Source organism: Cavia porcellus, unplaced genomic scaffold (assembly GCF_034190915.1).
Source record: "Cavia porcellus strain 051 isolate PalLab524CR breed Dunkin Hartley unplaced genomic scaffold, mCavPor4.1 scaffold_32, whole genome shotgun sequence".
Lineage (NCBI taxonomy): Eukaryota > Metazoa > Chordata > Mammalia > Rodentia > Caviidae > Cavia > Cavia porcellus.
This window is the reverse complement of record NW_026947515.1, coordinates 22,194,520-22,211,235: the sequence shown is the minus strand read 5'-3', so window position 1 is coordinate 22,211,235 and position 16,716 is coordinate 22,194,520. Positions and strand designations below refer to the sequence as shown.

Genomic DNA, 16,716 nt, shown 5'->3' with positions numbered 1-16,716 from the left:
ACTGTAGTATTTATATTTCCTGCTATATTATCTTATAGAAATTAATGGAAAAAATGCAATTTTTGGTCCTTCTGTATTTAAATAATTGGACTAGGAAGCAGTTAAAGTAATCTCTATGTTCACTGATACAGGAGAAATGTAGAGAGTTTTTTTCCTTCCCCCAAGTGACAGGTCTCATTATGCTTCCTGGGCTACCCTCAAAACTTCTGGACTCGACTCTAGCCTCTCACATGCCTGGGCCCACCGGTGAGTGCCACGGCCCAGGCTCTTACTATATTGTCTAAAGTATTACTTGTAGTCCTGGTAAGTATTACAAATACATTCTGTGCCACAATCACCCTTAGTGTATCCAAAGTATTTACAGTGAAACCATTCACCATTCTGAGGCCAGTTTTAGAGATGAAAAATGAAGCAGGTATACTAAGGCCCTCAAAGGAAAATTTAATTTGGGCACTATAGGTCCTGAACAGGGGACCCCGAAGGTCTGGGTCTTTTTCTGGGGGTGGGGGAACTGGGGATGGAAGCCAGTGTCTCCTGCATGCTAGGTGTGTACGCTCCTTCTGAGTTACACCTCAGGCCTCATTTTTTTTAAAAAGGACTTTTTATTATTGTTTCCCTCATCAGTTTATTACCTCTTACAAATTTTGATACCAGTCATACATGTATCTATTTATATACTTTAAAATATCTGCATTTAATGCATAAAAAGATTTTTATTTTATTTAAATTTCATGTTTTTTTCCCCATAAAAAAGGTTCTTTTAAGCCATCTGACAACCAAATTTCACCCCTGTGGGGTGAACTCATGCCTGTTGTCAATGCTCATTTACTCTATCAATTACTCAGAACACATATTGAGCAAAACAAAAAAAATATGGGAGGCAGCAGACATTTTTAAACATGTTGACTTGATCCCGATGTAACAGGTAAAGCATTGAGTAATCTGTACTTTATAAGCATTAAAACTGTTGTGTTAAGAAAAACAAACTGGGCAGACTGTAGCCCTTCCGGGGGGAACCACCAGTGTCTCCTGAGATCCGCATCATGTTGGAAGTTAGGATGCTAGGAAAGCAAGCAAGCAGCTCCCCTCCCTGAACAACTATTGTAAAGATAACAAAATATACTGTGATACCTATTACTGTTATCCCCGTAACCTGCTGTGAAGTTCTATACCAATTTCACTACATGGTCTCGGTTGGCTTTATTCTGTCTTGTTCTGTTGTGTTTTGCTACTTTCAAAAATAAAAGAAAAAGAAAAAGAAACCAAAGTTACAAAAGTTCTATGGGTTGTAAAGTCTATTTCAATGGCCCCATCAGGCCCATGGGCTTTGTCTTGACTTTAAAAATTCTAAAACTATAACATGATCCACCCACAGTATCATGCTTTTGCATTCTAGAATCCAGCCAGCTTGCCTCTGCTCCTGTGTGGGTACCTAAGTACAATGGTGTGTGGGCTGATCTTCAAAAGGGCAGGCCAGCCCCCCACCTCCAGCCCAGCTCACCCAACTAGTAATGTGACAAACACTGACAGCCAAATAAAGCACTAGAATGAAGTGCTAAAGGCTTTCTCATTTCAGAGGCACAGGAAGGAAGAATAGCATATCTCTGGGGTGGATAGGGAAAAAATGAGAACTATGTGAGGTGGATAATGAAAGAAGACAGAAGGGAAAACGAGTGCTCTTGGTGCCCTGGCGAAGGTATAAAACCTTTTAAAAGCTCAGCTGTGAGTTGATCTGGACACTATGCTTCATAATCTATTCTTGTCACAAAGTAATTATGCCTGTCTGTTTTGGGAAAATGTGAGATTATTTTCCATTACAGAAATTGCCCGCTAACTTTAAAAATCAAGAGTCCCTTCCTCAAAGGTTTAGAGTACAGTATCTCACCTAGGTTATCTTCTCAGGTCAGCATATACCCCAGTCCCGATCCATAAATACGTGTAACTCCCAGGTCACCTCTATGACCGTCACAGGGAGAGGTTACTTCCATTCATAGTACATCTTTTGCTTCTAAGCATTCTCTTTGGACTGTCTTTTCCACTTTGGAAAATTACATGGACTGCGGAGAAGACAATGATAGATGTACTGTGTTTGACTATTATTTCAGGAATTCAGAAGTGTGACAAATGTGAAGGATGTTATATTACATTTGCAAATGCTTTACTAAATCTTACTCTTATGAAATCACAGCTCTGAATTTTTGTTGAGCCTGTCCCAAGAACAAATCAGGTAAACAACACAAAGACACAGCTGATATGGTGTGTGCATAAAATAAATAAATAAATAAATAAATAAATAAATAAATAAATAAATAAATCAACATTCCCAGCACTCAGGAGGCTAAAGCAGGAGGATTGTTCCAAGTTCCAGACCAGCCTGGGCTACAAAGTAAGCTCAAGGTCAGCCCCAACTGCATAGAGATCCTGTCTCAAAAAAAAAAAAATGTCAACACTGTGCACACCAAAAAGTCAACCTAAGACATTCCTGTGCAATGACCTCTTTTGGCTTGAGGTAGAGCAAGGAATATTCCATGGCGCTAATTCTGCAGGCCCCTCAAAGTTCTCTTTTTACTACTGTTCTAACTCCACAGTTTCACTTTAGAAAAGCCCACCTCCGCACAAACTTTCATTATTGTTTATTTTCCACCCGGATATATCCAAATCTCTCTAGGTAAAACCAAGTCTATGGCATGTGTGCCACAGCAGGCTATAACCACTGAAGGCTCTAAAAGGCTCACCATCACTGCTCTAGGTCAAACCAACATACCCATCTGCCCAGTAAATCTCTTCCTCTATACATCACACTCAAACTTAACCATAACCAGGTGGAACCAGGGTATTCCAAAAAGTACTTTCTGTGTCCTATTCCTGTCCCCAGTTCACAGTACACAGCCTTTGTCAGACTTCCATGCGCTCACAGGAGCCTACTTCCTTGTAACCCCTAAGTACATGAAGAGTACAATGTCCTCACTGATTTCCCTGCCTCTAACACGGTCAGGACAATTTCGTCCTTGAATAAAGTCTGACATTATCTCTATGCTTAAAACTGTTGGATTGTTTCCTACCCTTAAGTAATCAAGTCCAATGTTTAGCCCAGGGTCTGAATTTCCCATTTTCCCACAGAAGTCCCTCCTCCCGATTGTGGTGGGACTCTCTACAATCCCCTCCCTCATGGGTCCATGTTCTCTCGCACCCTTATGTTCTCTTCCTGGAACACCGTGTCCTCTACCTGCATTCCCTTGGTCTCACCTTGGCCTTTAGAACCTGGAGGAATGGCCCATCATCACCTGTGGAGGTAACCATGCCACTCTCCTTTCTTGATTTGCACCACAGATGAGTTCAAGCTGAATGCACCATCATAAAGCACGTATCTCTAGGCCATGTCATCCAGAGCAGAGTTTCTAGTTTTTTTTTTTTGGTGCTGGGGATATGAATTCACGACCTTATGCTTGCCAGGCAGGTGCTTATGGCCCTGAGCTAAATCCCCAGAGTCTCTAGTTTTATCACACCTGTATCAGAGGAATGAACTAGTCTCTTCTTTAATAAATAACACAACTCAATTATTACACACTTACTATATGCCAGAGTTTATGATGTATTGGGTCATTTCTTCATGACTACTCTGTAAGATGGGTAAGTATTATCCCATTTTACAGACAAAGAATCTAAGGTTGACTTAAAGAGGCCAGATGAATTGTAGTGCAAATAGGCAAATCAGAATCAGGTCTGATCAATTCCAGAGTCTATGTTTGTAACCACTAAGTAGACTTTCTTCCATGTGCTGGTAAATATCATCCCTACAGACTCTTAGCCACACAATTTTTTTAAACTCTCTTTCTAGTAATGTCTGTGATACATATTAAATGCACTCATTGTGGAAATTTAGTACATACACATATGGCAACTTGATCTTTTTTACTTCCCCTTATCCACACGTTTTGTTTTGTTTGAGACAAGGTCTTGCTATGTAGTTCAGGCTGGCCTTGCATTCAAGATGCATCTCAGGCTGGCCCCGAAGACTTGGCAATTTTCCTGCCTCAGCCTTTCCAGTGCTGGGATTGCCAGTATTCGCAAGATGCATGGCTGTCTACACTATTTCTGCCCAGTACTTCAACAACATAGCTAGGTTTCTTTCTATTAGGAATTTTGTATTTTCAGCAGCTGAGGGGATGGAGTCATTTCAGATTGAGACTATTTTGGACAATGACCTCAAGATAATAGGCTTATCCCAAACAAGGGGAAAAAAGTATCTGACGTCTACTTAGGAAAAAAAATAATGTACCAACTACTCATCTACTCAGGTCAATCCTCGAATACAACAACTCCTCTCACTTTCTGGAAAACAGAACAATCTGAGAATATAAAAACTCACTTTACTTGTTTTGAACCTAATACCCGAACTTCTCAAGGCAGTCCAGAAGAAAAAGAAAGACCTAGCTAATCTTGTGAGCTTCCCCTCCACTGCTGACCATCTTTATTCTTAGGACACCCCGACAGCTCTAGCGCCAAGGGACTGCCATTATGCGAATCTGTGAGCTTCACAAGCTGGCAGGTGTGACACCAACCCCGCTGCAGCTGTAGCTGCTGCCCACCCAGATGCTTATGTTGCAACTGAGAAGTCCACTGAGGAGCACATACAGCTCACCTGACACCAGGTCATCTACTTCTGACTGTCTCAAAACAAAACCTCGAAATTGCTAAGTTAAAATTAATTCTGCTGGATAGAACCTTATGACCAAAAAGATTCTAAATCCTACTTTAATGAATTCTACTTTGCTATAAGTAACAGTATAAAAAAAACTTCTGGTTTTTTTTTCTCAGAATATATGAAATTTTACATTTTTCATAGAACCATATGACGCCAGTAGGGACAGGTTATTGTGGTAAGATGCTGTCTTAAAAGTTTCACCTTATTGGGCTGGGCATTTAGCTCAGAAGCCTTTAAATGCCCGCCTAACAAGTGTGAGGTGGTCATGAGTTTGATCCCGGTACCAAAAAACAAAACAAAACAACCAGTTTCACCTTATTCAACTACGGTAGTAATTGATTGGTTACAAAACAACATCTATAATTTACATCCACGTGAAATGGGCTGGGACTATAAAGACTATAAAGATGGAAAATAACAAGTAAAAGGCAACAGCAGTACGAATCTTTCAAAGGCAAGACAAGACATAATCATAAATTATATCTAGTAGTTGCTTGTTGGGGTGGGATCTGCAGAAGTATCAAAAAGCTAAACAAAAGATCTTTTTAAAACATGGACTTCACATTTTACGTGCCATGTTCAAACCTATCATTTGTCAAAAATCTCCCTTCTTTCAAACTCACAAGGGTCAGTGTACAAACATCCCTTCACTTATTTCTCTCCTCCTTACTTTCTCATAGTCAGGTCTAATCAGGTATCAGATTTTACACTTTCACTAAAATATTTCTAGATACAATAAAGATGGTCACCCAAAAGAAACATCTTAAAATAGCTAATAGTAATGGAATGGTTAAATTATGGCACATTCAACTAACGAAACACTGTGCAACTATCCCAAATGTTATTTACAGGGCATACCTAGCAAACAGTCCAGAGATGCTGAGTTGGAGCCTCGATTAAATCATGTCTGATCTCTACCAACCACTGAACTATTTTGATTATGTAAGCCAGTATCTCTTTTATTGTTTAGGTCACAATAAGTACCCCATTCTGCTATTTGCAAACTTAAAATAGCTTAAAATAACACAAAAATATTTTCTAAAAGACAATTTCACATACAGAATGATTTCTACTTTGTTCTGATTTCTGAGACTGTGTCTCACTATGTAGTTAGGGCTGGCCTTGAATCTACTATGTAGCGCAGGCTAGCCTCAAATACACAGCAATTCTCCTGCCTCAGCCTCCTGAGTGCTGGGATTACAGGCATATTCCACTACACCTGGCTAGGATGGTTTCTATTATTAGAAAAGACATAAAATATAAACAGTGATTACAATGAATGGACTAGATTTGGGTAATGATCAAGAACCACCATAGCATCACAATCCTGATTTGAAATTACACTACAAAGCTACAGTGATAAAAACAGCATGGCACTGGCAAAAAACCATACCAACTAGACCAGACCAGACCAGACGATCACTGATACAAAAGAGAAGATGCAAATGCAACTCCAACTTCACTCAGCTACCTTATCTTTGACAAAAGAACTAAATACCTTCATTGGAAGAAAGTCTCTTTAATGAATGGTGCTGGGAAAACTGGCTTTCCACATGCTGAAAATTGAACCCAGACCTGTATCTCTTACCATGCACTAAGCTAAAGTCAGAATGGATCAAAGATCTAAATATTAAAACAGAAACAGTGAATCTGCTGGAAGACAGAATAGGTAAAACTCTGGAAGACACAGGTATAGGTAAAGACTATTTAAAAAACCCAATCACACAGAAAATATTACAAAGGGGCTGGGGATTTAGCTCAGCGGCATAAGCGCCTGCCTTGCAAGCAGGCAGTTGTGAGTTCGATCCCGGCTACTGATAAAAAAAGAAAAAGACAAAAAAAAAAAAAAAAAGCAAAGAAAATATTACAAAGAATCAGCAACTGGGATCGCATCAAATTAAAAAGCTTTTGCACAGCAAAGGAAACCATCAACAGAGTGAAGCAACAACACACAGAATGGGAAAATTTTTTATTACCAGTTATGCCTCAAAGGACTAACATCTAGAACACATAAAAAACTAAAAAACAAAACAAAACAAAAACAAACAATCTCCCAGGCTTCCCCAAAATTTAAAAGATTCAATCTAAAAATGGGCATCTGAAATGAATAGACATTTCTCAGATGAAGAAGTACAAATATCAATCATATGAAAAAAAAATCCTTAACATCACTGGTCGTTTGAAAAATTCAAATTAAAACACTGAGATTTCATCTTACTCCAGAAAGAATGGGTATCATCAAGAAATCAATAAGATATGCTGGCAGGGTTGTGGGGGTAAAGGAATTCTTCTTTACTGCCTGTGGGAGTGTAAACCAATACAACCACTATGGAAATCAGTATGGAGAATTCTCAAAAAACTAATTAGACATTCCATCTGATCTAGCTGTTCCCCTCCTAGCTATCTTCCCGAGTCAAACAGTATCATACCACAGTAATATACGTATACCTATGTTTATAACAGTACAAGTTAGAATAGTTAAATCTTAGAAACAGCTCAACAGGTGAATGGATAAAGAAAGTGTAGTATTTATATACAATGGAGCACTACTCTGCCATAAAGGATAAACTTGAGTCATTTGAAGGAAAACAGAAGCACTATGAGATCATAATCTTTTTTATTTTAAAGAGGAATAAAAACCCCCAAATTTCAAAACAAGGCAACAGGAGAGTAACAATGGTTAACGCACTGCAGATTATTATCTTTAAATTAGTTACTCAGAGCCAGGCATGGTAGTGCACACTTATAATCGCAGCACTCAGGAGACTGAGGCAGGAGGATTCTTGCAAATTTGAGACTAGCCTGGGATACAAAGTGAGCTCAAGGCCAGCCTGAACTGCACAGTGAGATCCTCTCTCAAAAAGAAAAAAAAAAAGTAGTTACTCAGAGTACAAGGCATTTTATTGTCCACACAATACTAGTACAAACCTTTCTTTTCAATGAACTATGAGAAATTAGTAGCATAACTATCTTGTGTGTATACATATATACATACATATTTCTTTTTGGCTTTTCCCTTCTTTTCTTCTTTCCCCATCTTAGTTTTTCTCTTTACTTTTGAACAGTTTCTTCCCATTTCACTGTATCTCTTGCACATTTTGGATCTTATTTCTCTTTCAGCTTCTCACACTAGGGAGACAATATGATGTTTACATGTGAGTCTGATTTATTTCACTTATGAGTATGGCAAGATCATAATATTGAGATAAATCAATAAATCCAACATGTGATTTAAATCACATTGTTTCTCTTATGTGAGAAGTCCAAAGAGTAAAAAAGAACCATAATGGAGGGTAGATATTGGGACATAAGAACATCTTCAAATGGGAACAGAATAGGGAGAAGAAGGGGAGGTGAAAAGAGGAAGATGAAAAGGGAAAAAAGAGAAGGGGAAAAATGTAAACAAAGGTTTTGTTAATGGGGAAAAGAAGTAGAGTTGAAGGGAAGGGAGAGGAATAGCTAAAAAAAAAAAAAAAAACCAGTCAAGATACATTATGTACAATTCCCTATGCTGAATATGAACAGTATGTATGGCAGCTATTATCAGTAAAAAATAGTTTAAAAAAAAAAGAACCCCCAGATGCACACTTTATTTTAAAAAAAAAGCTTAGGGGCTGGGGATTTAGCTCAGCAGCATTAGTGCCTGCCTTGCAAGCAGGCCGTTGTGAGTTCAATCCCAGGTACTGATAAAAAGGAAAAAGACAAAAAAAAAAAAAAAAAAAAAAAAAAAAAAAGCTTAGTTAAGGAGTGTTCTAGAAACTCACATTCCACTCAATACTCAGTGAACGCTGCCATTTTTTTATTTTATTTGCGTATTCAAATCTTAGTCATTTGGGAGTTATGTACCTTACTGCCTACATACAATCTCAGTGTCTTTTTTTGGGATGATGGGGCACAAGAGGGAAACAGGGGCTCACCATGTAGTATAGTCTGGCCTTGAATTCACAGTGACTGGCCTCAAGCTCTTGGTGATCCTCCTGTCCGTACCCCTGATGGTGTGCACCACCATGCCAGGATCAATGTCTTTTTAAAACAAACTTTATCACACATATTTAAGGTACACAAGATGTTACAAGAAACATGGTAAACTGCTTGTGATAGTTGTTATGGCTTGTACCTAGATGTCCCCCCAAAGCTTCATGCACATATACTTTTTTTTTTTTTTTTTGGTAGTACCAGAGATAGAATTTACGACCTTGCGCTTGCCAGGCAGGCGCTTCTGCCGCTGAGCGAAATCCCCAGCCCATTCATGCACCTATAGGTAGAGCTTTTCAGAGCTGGCTGGATGTGTGATGCTGGGATTATTGGGATGAAGGGTGTGGTAATGAATTAGTCTGTTGATTGGTTTAATACATTTCTGGGTGTGGATAATGGAAAGATCCACCCCAGGTGTGGGCGGCACCACCTAAAAGGCTTGTAGCCTAGACGGGATAAAACAGAAAGGCTCATTGCTGCCGCTCAATGTCTTTTGCCTGCCACATCAACTGTTTCTTCTCTGTGATGTCACCCATCCTTGGAACCTGCTGACTATGAACTGAAGCCTCTACAAACCCTGAGACAGAACAAATCTCTCCTCCTTTAACTTTGGGCATGGAGTATTTTGTCTCAGCATCAAGAAAAGAATAGTGAACCATATTAATACATCTATCATCTCAAATAGTTGCCTACCCCCCCTTTCTACCTGTAATCTATTCATTCAAGGAAAACCCTGACAACATTGTTAACATCAGTCTTCATGTGGTACATTAGATCTTCCTACTCATTCATCTGACCTATTGCTACTTCGTATTCTTTGACCTACATTTCTCTATTCTTCTCCTCTCCTCCATCCTGGTAAGCAGTTTTGGTCTCCACATATTTGATCTTTCTTTTGAGATTCTGCATAGAAGTGAGATCATGCAATTTCTTTTGTGTCATTTATTGTCCTCCAGGTCTATCCATGTTGTGGCTAACGACAGGCTGTTCTTTTTTTTTTTTTTTTTTTTTTTTTGTCTTTTTCCTTTTTATCGGTACCGGGGACCGAACTCCCGACTGCCTGCTTGCAAGGCAGGTGCTTATGCCACTGAGCTAAATCTCCAGCCCCCAGGCTGTTCTTTCTATAACTGGGTATACTTCAGTGTGTACACACACATGCACATCACATCACAGTTTCTTTACACACTATGGGTACATGCTGGGTGTTCCCACATCTTGGCTACTGTGAGCTGTGCTACAATGAATATGGAACAACAGATGTCTTTATGTGGTGATTTCATCTTTGGGTTTGTACCCAGAAGAGGGACTGCTGGGTCTAGAGTAGTTGTCACAAATGGTAGTAATCCCACCTGTTATTCAGTTTATTTTTTAAAATCCATTTTATTCAAACATAAAAAAAAGAAAACTACAGTAAAATTTTCAATCATATCAACCAGAGGGTTGTTACTTGGTTTAAAAAGACATAAAACAAAAAACAAACAAACAAACACATAAAACAAGAGCTGCCTAACGCAGTAAAACCTCAGGGTACCTGAAGTTCCTCAATGTTAAGGCTGCTTCTTGCTGGACAATATGCAGAAAGCTACCTTGTGAAGGAGGGGCTAAGTTCCACTATTGTTTGCTAAGTACACTAGTAGGAAAATATTCTAAACTGTCCACCATATTTTCAGTTAGAACTTTTCATGTAGTTTAGAATTCAACCTTTTACCATTCATAATTAGTTAATTCCCAATTTTCCCACCTGTGTTAATGTCACCATTATCTCCCCAGTCTCAAAGCGTAGAAATCGTCTGGCTAAAACAGAATCTCTCACCAATTCACACAATCATCAATTCCAGTTAATTTTGGCCCTGTAACCCTCTAGATTTAGCTCTTTTGCACTCCCACTAATGTACTATACTAGCTTGCCTGAAACAACATTGTTTGCTTGGTACCAAGGACTGAACCCAGGGCCTTTGCACTGAGCTATGGCGCTTAACTTCTGGCCTCTCATCTTTCCTTATTTCTTATTACTTATTATTTCTCCTTATTACTCAAAGTAATCTTTCTAAAACACAGCTTTGACAAACTTGCTGCTGTTTCATCAAGGCAGGTCCTCTTAATGGGTCCACAATTCAAATTTGAAGCAGATAAAATATTCAAATGTTTTGCTTTCTCATTTAGTAGCAGGGCACAAGTTACCTGACAACCTCTGTAAATCCCGTTGAACTCAGTTGAAAAACTGCTCTCCTTAACTCAACTGGAAAAAAAAAAACGCTCTTTCAGAGATGGGAGGAGACAAAAGAACAGTGCTTGCAGTATCTAATCTGCATGGCCCCACAGGGTGGGAGCTCAGTAAGAGTTCATGCTCTTACCTCTTGTGAAAGAGGTAAGAGCTTTACTTCATGAAGTGTTCCCATATTCAAGCCCACCTGTACTCACCACGCTTCCTATCTAGAAAGCTCTGATTACCCAGATGCCAGCATTTATGAAGCATTTCATAGTACAGAGTCCAAAACTATAGTAGACAATCATCCCATCTTATAATTCCTCTCAGTCAGTTATTTAACCAAAATATGTATTTCATACAACTGCCTTCCTTACAACTTATTCCACAGGTACAGACTACCTCACCAGCTCAACTCAATTTACAGAAATTTAAAGTCTCCTCAGCACAAACTCAAAAACTTGCTGAGAACTGGGTGTGGAGGTGCACGCCTATAATCTCAGCACTGGGGAGGCTGAGGCCGGACTTCTACAAATCCAAAGCCAGACTGGGCTACATAGCTAGACTATGTCTCAAAACAAAACAAAACCAAAAAACTGATCTATGTATAGTTTATGAAAAGAAATCTTAGAACTGCACTGATCACTAGATAATTTCAACCTGAGTTAAACAAAGGCATATAAAGACCAATTTAAACATTTAGCTGAAACAAAGAATGGAAACTCGAAGTTCTAGCAAAATTAGTGTTCCCTTACACAACAAAGGCAAGAACTAAAGATAAAAATTTAAGGACAGCTGGCATGGTGGCGCACAACTAGCAGTCTCAGCACTCTAAAGGCTGAGGCAGGAAGAACCCTTAAGCCCAGGAATTTAAGGTCAGCCTGGGCAACGCAGTGAGGCTATTGAAAAAATAAACTCAAGCGAAATTGGAGGCTGACCAGGGACATGCTTCGGTGGCACAGCGCCTGCTTAGCATTTGTGAAGCCCTAGGTTCAACACTCAGCATAAAAAAAAGGCATTACTACCTTTATACTGAGGAAAGGGTCATTTTTTAATGTTTCTTGGAGCTCAACTATAAAGTTGGAATGTAGGGCTGTGACATGGACCAAGGAGTGGGATGGCCTGCAATGGGAATCACTAGTTTCTGAGCCTGGCTGAGCTAGCTAAGGATGCTGTGGGCATAAGAGAGATGCTGTTTAAGAACTCTCTGATACTTACCACTACTAAAAAACATCTCAAAATAAATGGTTGCCTTTTTTATTTGTTTCTTACAGCTTTTTTTTTTTTTTTTTTTTTTTTGGTACCAGGGATCAAACTCATAACCTTGCGCTTTCCAGGCAAGAGCTTATGCCACTGAGCTAAATCCCTGGTCCCTTTTTTGTTTGTTTTTTGAGCCAAGGTTTCACTACCTAGTTTAGGCTGGCCATGAACTCATTATGTAGCCAGGATGGCCTGGAATTTGAGGCAATCTTGGCTCAGCCAAGTACTAGGATGACAGGAATGTGCTACCATGCCCAGTTAACAAATGAACACTTTTAAGAATAGCATTACTTAAAACATGGACCAAAACAATATGTAATTTATCAACTAGTGATTTTTTTTTTAAATTCTGTATTATTTCTACCCTTCTGATTTGCTTTTTTTCTCTAAATAGAAAAACAAACAAAAAACCCAACACGGATCACTGTAGTACAATAAAGCAGGTACCCAAAGTAAGTGAAATGTTTAACACTGAGGCTTAGGCTGGCTTTTGGAATCTCACTACATATGCAAATTCACCAGTGAGTAGCACATGGTGTTATCCCAGTTCACTGATATAATGTCCAACCTCCAAATTTACTACCAGTGTGTGTATGCCCCAAGAGCTGGCTTCTGTGGACAAATTTTAAAAGTTAGTTAGTGCTCTACTGGCTGAAACCCATTATTCAGGGCCTAGAGGAACTGAAATTGTATTTTATGAAAAAGCATTCAGAAGAGTGTTGGGTCTGCCTGCGTGACTGTCACTGTAAAGACATCCCCACAAGAATGCACACCGCGTGTCCCTTCTGACTCTGGAATCTCGTTCGGTTTGGACCCACTCCAGGCTAGCCACAGCTATGTTTGGCACCATGAAGCATGCCAGCTGGTCTGAGCAGTGCTGCTAATAAGAGATCAGGAAGCATCCCTGGAAAAGCAGACACAATCTACAGTTTAAACAGCTGTTTGTTAAATTAAGTGTTCTGGCAAAGCTTGAAAAACACAAAGAAAGTCTTTGCCCTTAACCCATCTCACTTTTAGCAACGAAGTAAACAGAAGAGAACAGCTGATGAGAAACGATTCCTTTTCCCACAGCCTGTGCCCCACAAGGTTCTTCTCTTGCATTTCCTCTAAAGCCACAAGGATGTACAAACTATGTAAATTAGAACAAATCATAAGTAATTTCAAACTGATCCAGTGATTTTTTTTATATACTTTAAGGATAAAGAAGAAATTCCATAAGAAAAGCGTGTATGTTAGAATCTCCTTTTATAGTAATTTTCTTACCTAAGCTCAATTATTGATGACATAAAACACTGCCATGATTTTGGATGAAGTAAACATGCAAAAATAAAAACTGAAATTCAGATTTGTTTATTGGGTAGTTACTTAAGAATATCAAATTGACAAAGAACTCTCCACATTGTAAGCACAGTAATGTGTAATTATACTTTACAAAGAGTCAAAGGAAAAGTGGTTAAAGAAAACAACCAAGGTGGTAACAAAAAATAAGGTAATAAAAAACTATAATAAAAATTCAGAAGTTCCCACACAAACCAAGACAAAAGAGCTGAGACTGTGAGAACCAAGCCAGAGCAAGGTGCAATGGTGCAGGCCTGCAATCCTGCTCAGGGGACTGAAGCAAGAAGAGTCCAAGTTTGGAGTCAGCCTGGGCAACTCTGTGAGACTCTGTCTCAAGACGCAGCCCAGAATGCCTGCAGAGCATGTGTGAGGACTTAGCCTTAATCCCCAGTTACTCATGTGTGTGTTTGAGAGAGAGAGAGAGAGAATGAGTGTGTGTGTGTAGGGAAGAGAGTATCAAACTTGAACTTTGGTAAGACAATGCAGAAAGTTAGTATTACTACTGTACTCATTCCTAACAAGTAGGATGAACAAGGGGTAGATTTCAACTTCTACCTCCTCTTCCCTCTGACACACCAGCCACCATATCTGAAGGCACCATCCAAGACTCCTTCTGCAAAGGCAAAGCAGATTCGAGAAGCTGACGATCTGAATAGGCAGGTGCTATAGCAGAAGGTCTGCTTGTGCTAAAGGGGCTGTGAAGGGGCTCTAGAGAAAACAAAGCACTGAGAAAGCCTTTGGGAGCTTGCTGGAGGGAAGAAGGGAAGGACGAGAGGCACGCAAGGTTAAGTTAAGCTTTGTGACATCTAAGCTTAGGATCTAAAAGGAATCTCAGCAGTCTGACTTTTTATGCTAAAGGTTATACCACACCAGATAAAAACCAGAAACATGAGACAATTCAGTGTGCAAGCAAACTAAACAACAAACTCAAACACCAGATTTGCTTCACTATTTTTGACACTACTGGGAAAGTATTGCAACAAAACACAGTGGAGCTGTTCTGGTGGAGATAGGAAATTTTGTGCAAAATTCTGGTGCAAGTTAATACAGACTCTAAATGACTATATGCAGTAATACGAAGGCTTTGCCTTCCCTAAGAGTACTTGCATAAAACAGTCCTAAAAAGAAAACACAGTAATTATGGTTTGTTGAATTCAAAGAAATGCTGCCTCTGCTCTCTGGACATGCCTCAGATGTTGCTGTCTGCACATTTAGCTCAAGACCACATTACACATCCAGTGACACAGACACTCAAATTAGAAGAGGCAGCACCGGACTAAAAAATCTCACTAGCCACCTCAGGAGTGCCTTACAAGGACTCTTCTGGTTCTTCCATTCTACTCTCACTGGTCAAGACACAGTATGAGGCAGCAACACGTTCCCAGATCTGCTTGTACATAGTGCACAGGTGAAAGAAGGCCAGCCCCCAAAACAGGGGATTGGAATATCAAAGGTTCACTACAAAGGGACAATGCAGACAAGGAGGGATTTGCAAGAAAAGCACAAAGTTGGGGCCAGGGATTTAGTTCAGTGGCACAAGCGATTGGCTGGCAAGCATGAGGTCATGAGTCTGATCCACAGTTACAAAAAAAGAAAAAAGAAAAGTAAAACGGACCAGGTGTGTGGTGGCACACCCCTGTAATCTCAGCACTTGGAGAGGCTGAAGCAGAAGGACTGCCATGAGTTAAAGGGGCTACACTGCTGGTTTAGGGCCAGCCTGAACTATACAGCGAGACCCTGTGTCAAAAAGGGGGTGGGGGGTCCCGCCCCAATTCTACTCCTAGTCCACAGCGGTACTTACTTGCCACTTCTATACCAACCCTGCCCAAGAGCTCTTACCTCAAATCAATAGAGTTAACACCCAGACCTTGCCATGACAGGGAGGATATGAAACCTTGGCATTTCAGAATGATCTATGTATTTTGAAAACCAAAATAGGGGGCTGGGGATTTAGCTCAGTGGCGTAAGCTCCTGCCTTGCAAACAGGCAGTTGTGAGTTCGATCCCCGGTACCGATAAAAAAAAAAAAGAAAAAAAAGAAAACCAAAATACTGTGATATGAGATATACAACACTATGTGTATATGAGTGTATATATGTATATAGGTGTATACGTATATGAGATACACAACACTATGTGATATGTTATAGCTAAATCTAAATCCTCCCCCAAGCCTCTGGCGATCACGGGGGGCGTTTCGGTCAGGGTTAGGATGTGGGGTCAGACTGAAGAGGCAGGTTACTGGGGGTATGAAGAGTGTACCTTCCTCCTAGACTCCTCCCTTCACTCTCTACTTCCTAGTCTTGAGCAGCTCTCCTCTACCAGGTCCTCCGACTTGCTGTTTCTCCTTTGGAGCTGGCCAACCATGTACTGAAAGGAGAGCCAATATAAATTTCTCCATTAAGTTGTGGATGTTGGATACTGTGTCTCAGCAAAGGAGATTGCATTTACAGTTGGGCTACCCAATAAGACATAAATATCCGTATCTCCACTGTACAATATAGTAGACACTAGTAAAGAACTAGAAATATGGCCAGCACAAGTGAAGAACTGACCCTCCCAACCCCAGTGCTGGGGGTCAAACCCATAGCTCTGTGCATGCAAAGCAATGCTCTACCACTGAGTTATACCCCAAATTAGTTTTACTTCCTCCTTAAAGGAGGATCCTTGGTTGAGAACACAGAAAACAAGATGTTATATCCTCCTTTATCAACCACAGGTCTTGGGGCTTCCATACTGATACTTGGTAAACTACATTAACTGAATCTAAATGTGTTTAGATTTATGAAAATCCTGAGCTTCTTTATTTATCTGGTCATTTGTTTTCTTTTGCAGTGCTAAAAATGGAACAATGCTAAGCAAGCATTCTACTGCTGAGCTACACTCCCAGTTCCATTCACTATTTATTCTGATTCCTGACTTTAACTAGGAATTAACTAGAGGGGGAAGGAAAGGAGGAAAAGTAAAAGCAAATGAGACAAGGAAAAAATGGAACCAAAGCTTTTGTAAACAGGGAGGGAATGAGGAGTAGAAGAGAGGACAGAGTAATGGGAAAAAAGGGATCAGGTTTTATGATGTGCAGGTACAAATTCTCTATGATTGAATGCAATCATTATGTATACCTAAATGTACTAATAAAATATGATTACAAAAAGAAATTAACTGCTAGCTAGCCAGTTTTAGGCATACAACACTATAAACTATAAATAAACTTGGGGCTGGTGATTTAGCTC

The 16,716-nt window shown here is 39.8% G+C and overlaps 1 protein-coding gene across 3 annotated transcripts in view; it reads right to left on the bottom strand.

Moving 5' to 3' along the window:
* The window catches only part of Grb2 (growth factor receptor bound protein 2), a 72,959-nt gene that overhangs the window by 28,576 nt on the left and 27,667 nt on the right, over positions 1-16,716 (bottom strand). Inside the window, exon 1 of one of the 3 annotated variants that reach the window (XM_063242489.1) lies at positions 7,701-7,834. The exons of the other annotated variants lie outside the window; for them this stretch is intronic. Within the exon in view, the coding sequence (XP_063098559.1) occupies positions 7,701-7,802 (102 nt within the window). The 5' untranslated portion in view covers positions 7,803-7,834. Of the gene's footprint in view, positions 1-7,700; positions 7,835-16,716 lie in introns of those variants that run through there. 3 annotated transcript variants of the gene reach the window in all.